The 17,735-nt window shown below is 34.9% G+C and overlaps 2 protein-coding genes across 3 annotated transcripts; one reads left to right on the top strand and one right to left on the bottom strand.

Moving 5' to 3' along the window:
- The first annotated feature begins 276 nt into the window (after positions 1–276).
- Positions 277–4,849, top strand: LOC101507422 (probable serine/threonine-protein kinase PBL17). Of its 2 annotated transcripts, none has more exons than XM_004503504.4 (6): positions 277–519; positions 601–884; positions 1,841–1,976; positions 2,730–2,866; positions 3,339–3,462; positions 4,013–4,849. In XM_004503504.4, the coding sequence occupies exons 1-6, from the start codon at positions 444–446 to the stop codon at positions 4,405–4,407; spliced, it is 1,152 nt and encodes a 383-aa protein (XP_004503561.1). In that variant the 5' UTR covers positions 277–443; the 3' UTR covers positions 4,408–4,849. The 2 variants fall into 2 exon arrangements, with proteins under 2 accessions (XP_004503561.1, XP_004503560.1); XM_004503503.4 differs by having other exon boundaries at positions 283–519; positions 598–884.
- Positions 4,850–6,839: 1,990 nt separating this feature from the next.
- LOC101507101 (26S proteasome regulatory subunit RPN13) lies at positions 6,840–16,568 on the bottom strand. The gene is made up of 14 exons (XM_004503502.4): positions 16,427–16,568; positions 16,238–16,290; positions 15,808–15,900; positions 15,625–15,684; positions 14,363–14,401; positions 14,202–14,276; positions 14,041–14,107; positions 8,414–8,495; positions 8,111–8,229; positions 7,995–8,018; positions 7,644–7,738; positions 7,484–7,561; positions 7,339–7,393; positions 6,840–7,127 (listed from the first exon to the last, which is right to left on the bottom strand). Exons 2-14 carry the CDS (start codon positions 16,274–16,276, stop codon positions 7,003–7,005), a joined length of 951 nt encoding a protein of 316 aa, XP_004503559.1. The 5' UTR covers positions 16,277–16,290; positions 16,427–16,568; the 3' UTR covers positions 6,840–7,002.
- Positions 16,569–17,735: the final 1,167 nt, after the last annotated feature.

Here is a 17,735-nt window from a genome sequence, read left to right as displayed (position 1 = left end):
TTTATATCGTATCAGAATAACTATCAAATACTAGTACATTCTGCATACATGACAGTTGTCGGTTTGTGCAATGTCTGGAATACATGTCGTTTATAGCCTGCACCTTATCTATCATTAATTTATCTATCTTCTTTTCTTTGCTCTGCTGGAATTAAATAAAATAAAATGAAATGGCAAAATTGGAAATAGTGTGAAAATAGAAGGGCACTTTGTGAAAAGAACGAAAAAGTAGAGAAAAGCAAGAGCGTTTAGTTTGGCGCTTTCAGCGCCCAGTGCAAAGCCATTGTTGAAAGTTTGAATCATTCTTCTTCATTTCTCCTTCTCTCTTTCTCTCTCTAATAATAACCTAACTGTTCAAATTTCACTTCCATTTCCTCTCTCTGTTCGAAATTACCATGAATTCTGAATGTGTGTGAACGAGGTTTCGGTTCAGATCCAGATTCATGGGGATTTGCTTCAGCATTGAAGAACACAAACACTTCTCCCTCTCCGATTCAAATTCAAACCCTAAAACTGCAGGTAATTTCAATTCAATATCCGATCAATTTCTCTCTGTTGATTATTCGATTATGAAACTCACACATTCCTTATGTTCAGTAGGAAATGATGAATCCGATGCACGAACTACTCCATTAGGTTCCGGTTCGATGAATATCAAAGAACTTCGCGAAGGTGCTGGTTACAGCAACGTCGATATTTTTACTTACCAGGAATTGAGACTCGCAACGAAGCATTTTCGTCCTGATTTCATTTTAGGAGAAGGTGGATTTGGAGTTGTATATAAAGGAGTTATAGATGATAGTGTAAGGACCGGTTACAAATCCACTGAAGTCGCCATTAAAGAACTTAATCGCGAAGGATTTCAAGGCGATAGGGAATGGCTTGTACGTCACTCACTTTTTCTACGTTCTCTATTTCAATTCAACTTTTTCCTTACTGCACAAACAATAAGTTACTATATATATATATATACTATTTAATGCCAAACGTTCCTTATAATTGAGTTTAATAATGGTTTTTTTAATGCCTGCTTTATAAGTTGGTTTCGTTTAGATTGAGTTCGAACGTTCCTTATAATTGAATTTAATGTGTTTTATGATACGCATTAATGGTTGTTTTAATTGGTTGGGTTGGTTTAGATTGAGTTTGAGTGAAGTGATTTTTGTTTTAATATTTTTACTTTTAGAAACAAATTTGATGTAAAAATTATTGTAAATTAACGATAACTACTTTTATTTATCACATCTAATCAAACTGAGGTTTTTTTTGACAAAAAACAGTTTTGCCCAACAGAAATCAAACACAAGAGGCACAATCATCCAATCCTATACTAAACCAAATACTAGTACAGTTAATTTTGTGGTTGAACACTGACATTTGATCTCGTCAAAACAATGATGACAGTTGATAGTTAGAGTGGTGAGGAAGATTTGATGCAAGTGAGTCTGATGGGCCTCCCATGAGAGTATCACACATTCTGTTATGCTATAACAGAAATGACTAGTGGCGTGAGATGATGTCGGATAATATTCTAGAAGAAGAGAGGGAGAACTATAAGAAGGAAATGGTGGGAACCAGAAAGGGTATCTTAAAACTAGAAAGTGGTTTGGGTGGTTTTGGGTTGAGTAGAGAAGTTAGTTCTCTCTGAGTTAGGTTTATCTTTACTTTTCTGTTCATCATCTTGTAAGGAGCACTGCTTCAACCACTTATTGCTGATTTTATTAAGTTTCTATTCCAATTTCACAGTTAATACATAAATATTTCCTTCTACCTGTTTTGGTACATATCGGAGTGGTGAACAGGACCAAACTTACATGCTCTGATTTTGTTTATACTGCAGACTGAAGTTAACTATTTGGGTCAATTCAGTCACCCAAATCTTGTGAAGCTCATTGGATACTGCTGCGAGGACGAACACCGGTTGTTGGTCTATGAGTTCATGGCAAGCGGGAGTTTGGAGAAGCATCTTTTTCGCAGTAAGCTTTGCATATTTAAAAAAAAGAAAGCGGATTATTGGCATAATTAACATATTTGTAATTGGATCTGTACTGGGTCAGTTGTGCTTTATCTTGCCATTCACTAAGTCTTACATACTATTTATCTCTATATATAAAAGACTTGTTACTCAATTATTATGTTCAACCTTCCTTCAGCCTCAAAATGGTGTATACCACCTTCCAGCTCTCTCTCTGACCCTCTCTCCCTTTTATGTTGGTGGCTGTGTGATGTGTGTAGTTTGCTTGGGGCAGCCAAGGACATTTAAACACCTTAGTATTTTATCCTATGGTGTACTTACTTTTTGCATAGCTTTTAGCTTGATGAAATATAAAACTAAACAAGATTTTTGAAAAACTTTCAAATGATATAATTGTCCTCTTTTGAAATTTGACATGCTATTAATCAAATAAAGAGCTTAATTGTTTCAGTTTTTTTTTAAAGAGAAGACATTTATTTTGGAAAAAAATTTATTAAAAGTTTTGAGCAAAAAAATTAGAAACTGTAGTTGTGGTTTGTGACTGCGTTTTAAATTGCAACCAAATGAAAATAACTTTTGCTTTACATAAAATCTCTAAAGAAATAAATATGCTTTTTAAAATACTTAGACAAATGTACCCAAAGCCCCGTCTTATCATCAATTCATGTGCTTAGTGTCCCACTGCTCATGATTCTTGCCATTCAATTCTTTAATTGCCTCTTACACTAATCATCCCACTGTTTCTTGATGGTAGGAGCGGGCTCAACATTGAATTGGTCAAAAAGAATGAAGATTGCTTTACACGCTGCAAGAGGTCTGGCATTTCTTCATGGTGCAGAAAGGCCCATCATATATCGTGATTTCAAGACATCAAATATCTTGCTAGATGCGGTGTGTTGTCTTCTAGTTTATATATATAGATATATAATTTGCAATAAGTTTTGTTTCAAACTTTTTGTTTTCTAGAAGTGAGATCTTTAGCGTTCTCAAAAGTTTCTTCTTTTTCATATTGTAAAATATTTTTGGATTTTGCAAATTTTAAAGGAAAAAATAGAACTGTGATCATATCCATAAATATCATTCCTAATTGTTCAACCTGACTTACTAATGGTTCCTTCATAGATATTACCTTACAAATTGCGCAGAGAGATTAGTGAGCTTTGCTTAGTTAGTAAACATGCAGTTGGTGTTGTCTTGATTTTTTTGGAGGATTTTTATCTTTGCCAACTATATTTATCTACTAATTTCCTTAGTAAAACATTTAATTATTATCAAACAGAAGAAAAAATGACTGTCCCACTCAATAGCATCATATGTCATTTTTTTAAGACCAGCTATCTAATATCGAGGCACAAACCTGCAGGATTTCAATGCAAAGCTTTCAGACTTTGGCCTTGCAAAGGATGGGCCAATGGGGGACCAAACACATGTTTCAACACGAGTAATGGGAACATATGGATATGCTGCTCCGGAGTATGTCATGACTGGTAAGTTATTTTAATCTATTTTTGCTGAATAATTTTGAAACGAAAAATTCATAAGTGGCAATAAAAGTGTGAAACATATGGATTTGCTTTATCAATATTTATGCAATTTACACAATTTTATGTTGACGTAAACAACAGTTATTAGACCATCCTAGCATTTTTGTGCACTTTGTTGTTGGAAATGAAAGCCTGCATGAATTTCATAAACTAATTGAAGAGAGGTGTAAAATTGGATCCTCTAAATTTCTTCAACCTTGGTATTGTATGGAGAACAAAGGAAGAAGAAACAAGTAACACTTATGTGAATTTCAATATTTTAAATTTCTGTCTGTATAGGTGGGGTTCTGTGTCATATTGTATTGGGATTGGTTTGCCATTTCAATTGTGATATTGAATCTCTTTCACTTTAAGGTATGGGAAACTGATATTTTTCTCTTGTTGGCAGTTCTTTAAATGTGATGATCAATCCACTACTTTAAGATGTGTGCATCCATTATATAGATCAGTTGGGATTATATCTGTTATGTAACCTGTTTGTCCATATGAACAGGGCACTTGACTGCTCGAAGCGATGTGTATGGCTTTGGGGTGGTGCTACTTGAATTACTTATTGGTAGGAAATCACTAGACAAGAGCAGGCCCAGCCGAGAGCACAACTTGGTTGAGTGGGCACGCCCACTGTTGAATCATAATAAAAAACTTCTGAAAATTTTAGACCCAAAAATAGAAGGGCAATATTCAAGTAAAGCTGCAGCAAAGGTGGCTCATTTGGCATACCAATGTCTTAGCCAAAACCCGAAAGGCAGACCTCTCATGAGCCAGGTTGTTGAAATCCTTGAAGATTTTCAGTCAAAGGCGGCAAATGAAGAAGATCAAATCCTTCAAAGTGGTGGTAGCAGTATAACCATTTATGAGGTTCCAAAGGGCAATGACACTCCAACTTAGGGTTAACCAAACTGCAAACGATGAGGTCTATAGGAGCGAGGCAAGACCAGATAAAAGCAGAACACGGCCTTCAAATGACTATATAATCTATGTTCTTCCCCAGATTCTGACGCACCAAGATCAGCTTCCTCTCCAACTTGATGTTTCATCTCTTTGTCCAAAATGTTAACAGGTGGATCCCGGTGATGTTTCCAGATGTTTGTCTGATTTGAGCAGAATTTGGCAAAGGCATCTATGTAGCTTAAGCATTCCACTTCAATTATTCTTCTTTCCAATTTTGAATCATTAGGATTTTGTTAATTGGAATATTTCATGTAGTTGTGTCAAACAAAAATTTATTTTTTAATTATTTCCTCTGCACACAAAATGCATTCACTGAACTGAAGCATGTCTTCTGTCAAATCAATATTCTCGTTGCAATGAAAATTTCATCAGAATATCATAGGGGAATGAGATGATAAATATTTTTAGAGGTTATTTTATTGGATCTTGGTATGCAAAACCAAAATCTTTTAGTTATCAATTGAAGCCCTCGATATTCCCTTACAAGACACGACCAGCCATTTTTTTAGTGATTGCCCTGTCGCTGCCCGTTGTATAGTTCGGTGTTTTTTGACGAATATAGTTTTCCCTGGATTTAAACCCTTGTATCATCTAACTTTGGCCTTAATTAGCTGACAAGTTACTAGTTACTGTTAATGGAAAACAATATATTACGAGAGCAAGACCATTTAACGAATTTAACATGTCAAACAAGCAACCGATGTGTACCAAATAGATACTTCCGATATCACATAATTTCTAATGGTAGCAGATTGAATGGTTTTCTTCCATAATAGGATTCCCAAATCAATTATCATTTGATGTCTTTTATAATTTTGAACACCAACAAGTTTTAAAAGTTTGAGCAAGTCAAAGAAAGACAAATGATTAAATTATTCTTCAAACAAATTATATATGTTAGCAAAAAAACAGTTTCTTGTATCTAAAGAAAAGCAATACTGAAAAGAGCTTTTATAATAATAATAAAGATACTAAAAAAGCCACGCTATTGATAATCACCCATATGGTCATGACGGTTACAAAATGCAGACTTTAGATCTTAACCATCTGCTTATAAAAAAAGAATCCTGAGCATCTTGTCTGGATTCCTCATACATGAAAACAAAATCCTCAAGAGTACCATGAACTTATCTGCCAACTGGGGAAAATTGAATCAGCGATATAATTATATAAATATAAACAATCAAGGCAATAAGCAGATAATACTTTGTCGCATGAACCCTATTCATTTCCTTATTCTAAAAACACATGAAATATAAAATTCCAACACATTTAAAAGACTCAAAGAATCAAAGTATTCGTGGTCAAACTTCTTTCTTAAGAGCTAATTCCTCAAAGTCTTTAACATGCGTCTCCCATATTGTCAATCTCGGAGCTGACACTTTTTTTTCTTTAATAGGCTTGCTTGTAGCATCATGCAAGTTTTTGAACTATGTCATTCAACTTTTACTATCGAGTTTTTAGTTGTGATGCACTCTTTTCTAGTAAATGACTGCAATATTTATTGTGACTATTTTTAATTCTTTACCAAAAAGATTTCACTCTTTGATTTACCCTCACAACTGCAACTTTAGAAATATATAGACATGGTTGAATGAAGTTTTTATCTTCCTCCAAAGTGAATCTTGCTATTTTTCTTTATCATCGAGAGTAATATGGTCCAACCCGAATTCTAAGACTAAAAAATAGTTTTTGTAAAATAGACACCTCTAGTGGTGGGGCTAATTGGTGGTGATTGATACATGAAAAATTAATATGAAATAGAAAAAGAGAATGGAAAATTGCCACAATTTGGATTATTTTGTGGGTTTGGAAAAAATTGAGGATTTTGTAAATTTGGATTAGTGAAAAGTTGACAATTTTGCATAAAATTGAAGAATGTATTGTTTTGATTGGGATGCACAAAGAAAATATTTTGACAAAATTAAAATTATTTCTTCACCACGGTCATATATAGTCCGTTATTATAATTGCACTATGAAAATAGACTATACACCGTCAATGTAAACTAATTTCACATTATCGATCAACCAGAGCCATTGATTTTAATATATTATTATATATTTAAATGACTTGAAACAATAACTGCTCCATGAATAGTTGTGATTGGCTATGTAAAATAATTTTACGCCTACAATACCCACCCATTAATCTCTATTTCCTATATCTAATATCGAACAGCATAAACAATGCAATGCAACGAGAACATCCACGCTTGACATTTTAACAGATCAATATAATTGTTTACTAGTTCTCCAAAAAAAATGTTTACTAGCAAGTAATTTTGACGCAACAACAATTTTCCAAAACAACCAACATGCATCGAAACTAAACATATAATCATAGTTCTTAGCTTCGGAGCCATAACCTTTCTTTGACAATCAATAGGTTTGAATTTTATTAATCATTATAGCCTTGAAGAATCTCAATTAAATTACCACCTATAAAATTTCCCTTTTCAAACATGAAAAATATGTTGGCCAAAAAAACAAAGTTTCTTGTATCTATAGAAAAAAAGATGAAAGGGTCACGCTACTTTGATTCATCCATTGGGCTACAAGATTGAGATATTAATTCCTGATCATCTTGTTTTGATTCCTCGGACTTGGAAACAGAATCCTCAAGAGCCTCAAGAAAAGACAAAACTGTGAACTTGTCTGCCAAGGGTGGAAAATGAATCACCAATCAGCAATATTCAATATAATCAAATCAATAAGCAAATAGTAGTAAAGATGCATGCATCTGCTAGTGCTAAAGATGCATGCATCCGCTAGTGCTAAAGATGCATGCATCCGCTAGTGCTAAAGATGCATGCGAGATCAATAATTAAGGCGGAGGCTAAAGATTATGAAAGTACTAGAAGCTTACATTTACTTGGATCAATTCCAAACTGAGACAAATCAATCTGTCCTGTTCGAAGCACCTGTAGAATAAATAAATAAATAAATAATCACACCAAGTAGTTTTTGAAATGAAATGGAAAATTGAAAAAAAGAGGTACTGCAGCCTTTACATATGTAAATGAATCTACTTGCTGGCGGAAAGGTGGGCTCTGCAACAACTCCAATATATCTTCTGGAGACCAAGTACCCTACATCAAAGAATATTGCATGAATCACTAAAAACTCAATCACTACGTTGGAATATAATCAGATCACTACATTGGTATGTACCTCGGGTAAATAGGGAGCTAGGCGCTGCTCCAAGGGTAATGTCGCCATCAATGGCATGATCAGATCAGGTTTCAACAAGTCACCGAGTCCCAAACCTAGTTGAATGCAAGAAAACAGTCAATGTAGAGTGAGCAGTGCATATTTGCCAAAATAAATAAATATAAAAGGATGTATAAAACCTAGTCCATCATAGTGCATACTAATCCACCTCATCATGAGATAAAATTTTGAATATTATGTTACTGAAATTTGAAAGGTTATAGTATGCATTTGCAATATTATCTGTTGACGCCTATTTATAATATTGTCTCAACAGATAGCAAGGAAAGGGATATAATGCCAAGTGATTACCTCCATCAGGATCAAGAATGCTATCTGTAAACAACTCATCAGAAAAATAGTAGGTTAGGTCTCGACATAATTAAAAGGGAATAAAAGAACGTCTCTCTCAATGAAACTTATATTACCTGAAGCGGGCCCAATGTTACTCAGTATTCTTTGGAGATCTTCCAATTTAACCGGACCAGAAGACGTTACATCACTAGTTGCATCCATACCCAAGTTTGGGACAACTAAGTTTGCGGCTCTTTTTAACAAAAATTAATCCAAAACTTTAGTCTCCAATTTGGCAAATAAATGGATATGCAATGCAATAATAAGGGATTTGGTAACTAAATTGCCATGCTGAATGCATGTTTAGTTGATCACAAAGCTCAATTTCGTTTTGCTAGCTCTCGCATCTAAAAACATTTGAATTCCAAAATCAGTACCTAGATGAGATGTCATCCTCAGCCATATCCTCAGAAACTTGAAGTGGAAGGGATTCATCAGGCTCTTCTTCACCAAGGAGCTCTGTTAGTCAGTAAACATTAATAAGTACGTTGCCCTTTACTTCTAGGGATGGGAGTTTCACTCTCAAACATTTAGCTATTTGCCTATGTCACTTTGAAATGCTGCAAACTTATGCATAAGTCAGAACCAAATAAAAGGTGGCAAACATGAAATTTTCCTGTAATATTCTAAGTACCTGTGTAAGTAGTAATCACGGTCATTTGTATCACCTAAAATGCATTGTTTAATGAAATTTGAGATTTACCCAACCCACATGTGCAGATGCTAGATCATATGGAGTCATCTTAGACTATAAGCTTTTTAATGAAAAAATATGGTGCCACCATAATCAAAAGGATGAAACAACGAAAAATAATCAATGAAGAGACGCTTTCTGTATTATATGTTCCCATAAAACTTTAAAACAAAAACTGAAAGAATAAAAATTACTCTAATATTTCCGTTAAAATATTATATTAGAATGTAAATAATTAGATAGATTGTAAGTATTCATGTCTGGTAGTATTCCTGTCATTATGTCTATTTAATACTCATAGTCCATATAACGAACTTCCGTTGTGTAGTTGAAACACACAGGTTCTTCAATATGTCTCTCAATATTTTTCTTTGTATTTAACATGGTATCTAGAGCCTATTGAGAGACAACCGTAATCGTCAACTACCCGGTGGACCCACTGTCTCTGAATAATATTTTTTCCCGGCAAACCGTGTTCTCAACCCCGGTTTCCCCCTCCCTGCCTTTGATATGCTGATTCTTCAATTTTTGTCCATCCGTCCACGCTCTACCATCACTGCCGCCGCTGTCTCCGACAATTTTTTTCGACGAACGACCACTCCAGCAACGTCATACACCTCAGATTGATCCACCCCTCCACGCGCCCACACACGCCGCCCATCTCCACGCGCCGCATGCAACCATCGCGCGTGACGGCGCGTTCGACAGCCGTTCACAACGTCGCTTCTTCAGTGGCACTCGCCTCGCCCTTCTGATTCCACATATGCCCTCAATTTTCAGTTTCGAGTCACGGGTATACGGGTTTCAGTTCAAACAGCCACTGTTTTCCCGGTTGAGACGCGTTTTCTGGCACTTTTTACCGACCATGACGTCTCAATCTGAAACAAAGAGCATCTCCCTCCTGCTGCAAGTAATCCAGTTGAACAAAAGAAGGAGTTGGATCAACGCAACACCTTCTTCATGCTCCTTGCACTCTATAGCCTACCCCAGGAGTACTCTGCAACTCATGATCAAATTTTGGAGTCTGTTACTGTTCCGGATATGTCTACTACCTCAGCGTTACTCCTTCCAGTACCAGCAAAACATCCAGCTGAGCACTCTATTACTTCAGCTTCGGGTGACACTGCTGCCCTTGCATCTATGGGACATAATCAGAGTCGCTCTCGTGGAGGACCATCCAACTCTAAGCCTCGTCCCAAATGTGAGCATTGTAATCGGCTTGGACATACTATTGATCGCTGTTGGAAGTTGCATGGTAAGCCTTCGCCTTCACCATCTCCACAAGATTCCCCGACAAATTATGAAGATTTCCTCCGGTGGGTGAGTCATCCGAACTCTAGTTCTCCTACTTCGGTTGCACATACTGGTAACTCATCTGTTTACCTCTCTCACTCATCTTCTCTCGGCCCTTGGGTTATTGATTTTGGTGTGCTTGATCATGTCACTGGTAATAAAGGTCTCTTTTCTTCTCTCTCTACATCTGACTTTTTACCTACTATAACTTCTGCCAATGGCACTCAAATACAGTCTCAAGGAGTTGGCACTGTCCAAATTCTCTCTTCCATCTCATTTGCATTTGTTCTCTATGTACCTCGATGTCTTTTTAATTTACTTTCAGTTAGCCGATCAACTCGGTCCATAATTGTATTATTATTTTCACTGATGATAATGTTACCTTGCAGCACCGGAGTTCGGGGCGGTCGATTGGCGTCGGATATGAGTCTCAAGGCCTCTATTACCTTTCTCCATCTTCCAAGACGTGCTCTGCCAGAGTCCTTTCAAACTATCCATGCTCAGTTAGGACACCCAAGTCTTACCAAACTTCAAAAACTGGTGCCTAATTTGTCTACTTTACATTGTGAGTCGTGTCGGTTAAGGAAACACACCGTAATAATTTTCCTGATCGAGTCAATAAAAGAGTTTCATCTCCCTTTGCTTTAGTTCACTCTGACGTTTTTGGTTCATCTCGTATTGTGTCTACTTTAGAGTCTAAGTATTTTGTTACTTTTATTGATTATTACTCTCGTTGTACGTGGTTACTTTTAATGAAAAATAGAATTGAATTGTTTTCCATTTTTGAGCAATTTGATCAAGAAATTAAAACTCAATTTGGAGTTTCTATTCATACCTTAAGAAGTGATGATGCTGTGGTCCCATTAATTTCAAAATTTTATGGCTTCCAATGGTATTCTACACCAAACATCATGTGTCCTCATACACCCCAACAAAACGGGGTAGCCGAACGCAAAAATCGACATCTCATTGAAACCACACAGACCTTATTTATTTGTGGCAATGTTCCATTCTGTTTTTGGGGGGATGCAGTCTTAACGGCATGCTACCTTATCAATCGTATGTCGTCTTCTGTCCTTGATGGCAATATCCCTCATTCAGTCATTTTTCCCCATACCCCTCTTCACCCACTACCACCTCGTGTCTTTGGGTCCACGTATTTTGTTCACAATTTATCTCCTGGTTTGGACAAACTGTCAGCTCGATCACTCAAATGTGTCTCTCTCAGTTATCATCGGTCCCAAAAAGACTACCGTTGTTATTCTCCTACACTACACCGATACGTCACATCAGCCGATGTTACCTTTTTCGAGTTTGTACCATATTTTGAATCTACCCATATAGCTATTGAGCCCCATCTAGACATTAATCTCGAACCTCCTCAGATAGTTATCCCTATTCCACCCACTCGTATTCCTATCGAACATGTAGAGTATGTCCCCCAACCTCCACGACCACTACAAACATGTCAGCGTCGTTGTCTACCCTCTGTTGTGCTTGTTTCTGTTCCCATTACAGACTCTCCTCCGACGCCACCTCCAGATCCGGTCCTGCCACTTGAGCAAGACCTTCCCATTGCTCTTCGTAAGGACATTCGCAAAACCCGTAATCCATCTCTTCATTATATTGATTTGTGTTATCATCGTCTTTCTCATTTACATTACACTTGTTTGTCCTCTTTGTCTTCTGTTTCTATTCCTAAAACTACAGGTGAAGCATTATCCGACCCTGAGTGGAGGCAAGCAATGTTTAATGAGATGTGTGCTCTACAAAGTAGTGGTACTTGGGAACTGGTTCCTTTACCTCATGGGAAGTCTTTAGTCGGTTGTCGTTGGCTCTATACGGTGAAGGTTAGCTCTGATGGTAAGATTGGTTGATTTAAGGCTCGTTTGGTAGCCAAGAGATATACTCAATTTTTTGGGTTGGATTACAGCGATACCTTCTCACCCGTTGCCTAAATGGCATCTGCCAGACTTTTTTTCTCCATTGCAGCAATTCGACATTGGTCTCTCCATCAACTTGACATTAAAAATGCCTTTTTGCACGGTGATCTTTAAGAGGAAGTTTATATGGAGCAACCACCAGGGTTTGTTGCTCAAGGGGAGTCTTCTTCCATGGTTTGTTGGCTACACAAGTCCCTTTATGGTCTTAAACAGTCTCCTAGAGCTTGGTTTGGCAGATTCAGCTCGATAGTACAAGAGTTTGGTATGATTCGTAGTGAAGCCGATCACTTTGTATTTTATCGTCAATCAGGCCAAGGGTGCATTTATCTTATTGTTTATATGGATGACATTGTTATAACTGGTAGTGATCAGCAAGGAATGCTCCAATTGAAACATCTTTCAAATCAATTTCAGACTAAAGACCTCGATAAACTCCGTTATTTTTTGGGTATTGAGATAACCCAATCCAAGAAAAATATGCTATGGACATTTTTGAAGAAACAGGTCTACTAAATGCCAAGCCAATTGATACTCCTATGGATCCAAATGTCGAACTCCTACCTAATCAGGGGAAGCCTCTATCAGATTCAAAAAGATATATGAGATTGGTTGGAAATTTAAACTATCTCACAGTCACCCGTCCTAACATTTCCTTCGGTGTCAGTGTGGTAAGTCAGTTCTTAAATTCTCCTTGCCAAAAACATATGGATGATGTAATTCGGATTCTTAAATACATCAAAAGTGTACCTGGAAAAGGTCTCATTTATGAATATAGAAGACATACTCAGAAAGTTGACTACTCATATGCCGATTAGGCAGGCTCACCCATTGATAGATGATCCACTTTTGGGTATTGTGTACTTGTTAGAGGAAATTTAATATCTTGGAAGAGTAAGAAACAAAATGTTGTTGCAAAATCTAGTGCTATGGCAGATTATAGGGCCATGGCACTAGTAACATGTGAATTCATCTGGTTGAAACAGTTACTGAAAGAACTTCAATTTGAAGAGGTCAGCACAATGACATTAATATGTGATAATCAAGCTGCATTGCACATTGTCTCAAATCCTGTTTTTTATGAGAGGACCAAGAACATATGGATGATGTAATTCGGATTCTTAAATACATCAAAAGTGTACCTGAAAAAGGTCTCATTTATGAATATAGAAGACATACTCAGATAGTTGACTACTCATATGCCGATTAGGCAGGCTCACCTATTGATAGATGATCCACTTTCGGGTATTGTGTACTTGTCAGAGGAAATTTAATATCTTGGAAGAGTAAGAAACAAAATGTTATTGCAAGATCTAGTGCTAAGGCAGAATATAGGGCCATGGCACTAGTAACATGTGCATTCATCTGGTTGAAACAGTTACTGAAAGAACTTCAATTTGAAGAGGCCAGCACAGTGACATTAATATGTGATAATCAAGTTGCATCGCACATTGTCTCAAATCTTGTTTTTCATGAGAGGACCAAACATATTGATATAAACTGTCATTTTGTTAGAGAAAATATCTAATCGAGTGACATTATCACTAGCTTTGTCAATTCCAATGATCAGTTGACAGATGTTTTTACAAAGTCATTGCGAGGTCCTATAATTAATTATATATGTAACAAGTTGAGTGCATTTTATTTATATGCTCTAGCTTGAGGGGGAGTGTTAAAATATTATATTAGAATGTAAATAATTAGATAGGTTGTAAGTATTCATGTCTGTTAGTATTCCTGTCTATTAGTATTCTTGTCATTATGTCTGTTTAATACTCATAGTCTATATAAAGAACTTTCGTTGTGTAGTTGAAACACACAGGTTATTCAACATGTCTCTCAATATTTTTCTTCGTATTTAACATGGTATTGGGCTGTTAACTACTGTCCTGAAGTGCTCAATCACATATATAATGCAGAAAAATTCCTAAATGATTTATTCAAAACCATACAGGGTACTTATTCGTTGCCAGTACAAATTGCAGGATTGCAATAACGTCCACTTACATTCTAAGATTTAAGCTAATAGAAAGGAAGCGTAGTACTTTACATTTAAAGCAAAAGGATAGATACTTACCTAATGGTCTGTTAATGTAATCATTCACAGAGCTACACAGTTGAGAGTCATTATCAGCATTAGATTCCTAGACACAATAAAGGATCATGTAGAAAATAGAAAAATAAGAATGAAAGCAGAGTACAAAGGGAGACTAGTGGATATTCAGTAATATGACCAACCTGCATCCAGAAGAAGAACTTTCTGTCATCACTATTAAACTTCAATATGTAAACCCTTCCAGATGTCTGATTAACCTAAGCAACCAATAACTACAGATGTCAGAAAACTTAGAATCATCAAAAGAATCGTAATCAAGATATTTAAAGCAAAGAAGTGGAACCTGCTCAAAAATAGCCTCATTTGGAAATATTATCTGATCCTGTGTTGGTTTAGGTCAAGAAGCATCAAAGTTCAAAATAAATCCAGCAGGAAGCAACTAAAATTGTCATACGATACAGTAAAAATAAAATGAATGATTTTAAAAAATAATAAGGGTCAGGACCATTGGGGTAGCTCCTATTACATAAAAGATGGTACTATTCTTAGGTGATTTGGAATGTGTGGAGGAGACCCATTAGAACACAATAAGAGGGTTGACCAGATGTCGGAAATGTTGGATTAGTCAAATAGTTAGAGATGGAGTGAGACCAAAAAAAATTACTACATGGCAAACAATCAAAAGAGATTTGAGATAAATGGTTTATCTTCAACCTAACATACAACCGGGCATCATATGATCTTATGTAGTCAACCCCACCTAGTGAGAAAAAATTTGGTTGAAGCATATGGGTACTCCAAAACTAAAAAGTTGAACATGTACCAAATACCATTGGGTACGGGACTGAATACATACCAATTTGTTTTTTGTTTTTTTAAAACTGCTCAAATTGAGTACATGTGTGTATTGTTTCGGTATGTGGCAGACAGCTTGTACCAACAGTCAGATACAAAATAAAATTGTTAAATAAGAAAATGGAAAAAAAGGTTTACTCATTCCTATCGACGTTGATCCTTTCTCTTTTGGGCATGTGGATTCTTTCTCTATTTCCTACTATTCTATTTTCGGCTCACAAATATCGTGGTTCGTGATTTCCTTATATATACTTCTTTAATCATGTTCCGATTTGTAATGTAGTAAATTAGGAAAGGTTATAGGCAGAAAGGAGAAAATCAATCGTCACAATCAAGGGATTTATTTTGTTCAAAAATTTAATCGACCAAGCAATTAATACCAATCCTAATCTCCTATACCAATTTCTCTCAAATATACGACTTCATACAATTTTGCCAAGTTTATATAAAATATGTTTTAAAAATTATATAAACGTACTTGTTCCCTAGATTTTTGGAAAATCGCATACTATGTGCTAGTGTGATGTAGCTAGAAAGTGTGTAGATAGTGAAGTGAGAAAATCAAAATCAATATTCCAACTTACCCAATATTTGTTTATGAGAGTGATATTACTCACTTAACACTCTAAAGTGAGTTGCTCGCTCACTTTAGAGAAGCCAGATTCAAAATACTTGCAACAAAAAGAAGGAACATAATAGTGCATCACACATGAAGACTAATTATACATACTTGGGGAGAAAAAAGGATACATCTTCAACAACATTTTGTGTGCGATCAAGCCACTGAAAATGAACTAGTCCTTCATCACCCTGAGATAAAAGCAATCACATGAAATAAAAACCACTTGCCCCCATCGCTGAAATAATATATTAAAACTTCAACCATGCAGATTCAAAAGAAAATTAAAAGCAAGGAAACAAATCAAACAATACCCTAGCAATACGAATGAGTCCTTTTCGTGTATCGGGAACCACCTTTTTCCCCTGGAGAAACATTTTACCAGCACGAAACTCCAGCATAATTTCCTGCCCATCAAAATTTTAGCAATGAAAAAATAAAATTAAAGCAACCTTCACACCATCGAAAATTCAACCATTAACTTAAAATCACAATGTTAAATCCTACACTAAAACCATAACAAGCACCCAATCATCTAAAGACAATTTATACCCTTCATGCAATAAACTATAAATCACCACGCAATGACACAAACTATAAGCTTCCTCGCAAAAATCCAAATACTAAAATACTCTTTGTAAGTTTTGCTCAAAAAAAAAACAGTTTTTGATTATTATAATTTGAAATTATTTAGTGAAGAAATAGAAAAGGGGAAAGTGAAAGTAAAGACGAATACGTTAATACCTGAATTGCAGGAAAAGCGTCGATTGAAGACGAACTCATGTTGCTCGAGTAAACTGGAAAAATGAGCTACAAAAGGTTAATAATAAGAAAAAGAAAAAGAGTAAAGAAAGAAAGAAAGAAAGAAGAGATGCATTTAAAAACGACGGCACAAGAAGAGAATTTAGTTGGAAGTGAAGAAAAATCGATTACTTTTTTGATTTGAAGATGAAGATGAATATGAATATTGTGGAAAGTGAGTGAGGGTTGGGTTTATTATGAATTCAGATTTTGTAGTGTTCTCTAACTCTCTTCTATACCCCCCTTCTATCTCTCTTTACCCCTTCTCTTCGATTAAACTACGGACTTTTGTTTTTTATTTTTTGGTTTTTTTATATATATGATTATGTTTGTGCTTATTTATTATGTTTTAAAATACACCCTATTTTTCTCTCTTAACTTTAGTTTTAGTTTCTTATTTTTAATATTCATCAAATTGATTATTTTATTTTTAAAAATTAATAATTTTAGTTTTTTTTAATTAAAAAATAATTATGTTACATGTTTTAATAACTATTATATAATACGATAATTTAAAAATGATTAACTCTCATAAATTCAAAATAAAATATCATAAAATTTTAACTTTTAAATTAAGAAATTCTTCATATTTGTAATTTTATTTATAATATGTAAATAATTAATCATCTAGATGATTATATATTGTGAAATTGTATCACACGTTATACAAAATACGTCAAATCATCATTTTTAGTTAAAAAATATGATAAATAAATTAAAACTATCGATTTTTAAAATAAAATAATAAATTTTATAGATTGATAAAAATTAAAACTACAATTTTTTTTCTAACTATGAAAGTCTATCCACCAACTTATAATAGTTAATTTATAGTTTAAAAGTTCGTCGATAAAATAATCATGTCTTACACTTGTTTTTTCTTTAATTATCTTTTTATCTTTAATTGTATTTTTCAATTTTATTCTTTAATTTATGTATGTTAAAATAATTTACTCTTTTTGTGAGAAGAATGTTAAACACCGTTAATAGTTAGTAATGTGGCATTTGATATATTTTTATCAAATAATTATTGCATCTTCTTTTTTAATTAATCTATTTTTAGTCTAAAATTTAGGATTTTGGCAAATCATTTGTTTTCTGCAAGTTTCATAAATAGAGCATCTATGTTAAGCCTCTTGTCTTTCACTTGTATTATTGTTGACTTTATTTTGTTCATAAATAGAGCACATTAATATTATTGTTTTGTGAAAAAAGAAAATAAAAGTTGCAAATATGAGAAAGGTGCAAGATTTGAGATTTAAGAGGAAGATATTTTAAACTGGAAAATTTGGTTTCATATGCATATCGTTAATTTGTTTATAATTTTTATGAATAAATTGGGTATATGAGTGCAACTCGTGGGATGAATTACGGGAAAATAGTGATTTAAGAGGTGCATGAAACGAATCAATGAAAGTGAGGCGTGAATGAGATAATGACA

The sequence above is a fragment of the Cicer arietinum genome, chromosome 6 (assembly GCF_000331145.2).
Source record: "Cicer arietinum cultivar CDC Frontier isolate Library 1 chromosome 6, Cicar.CDCFrontier_v2.0, whole genome shotgun sequence".
Taxonomy (NCBI): Eukaryota; Viridiplantae; Streptophyta; class Magnoliopsida; order Fabales; family Fabaceae; genus Cicer; species Cicer arietinum.
Note: the sequence above shows the minus strand (reverse complement) of the source record. Positions and strands in the feature narration are given on the sequence as shown.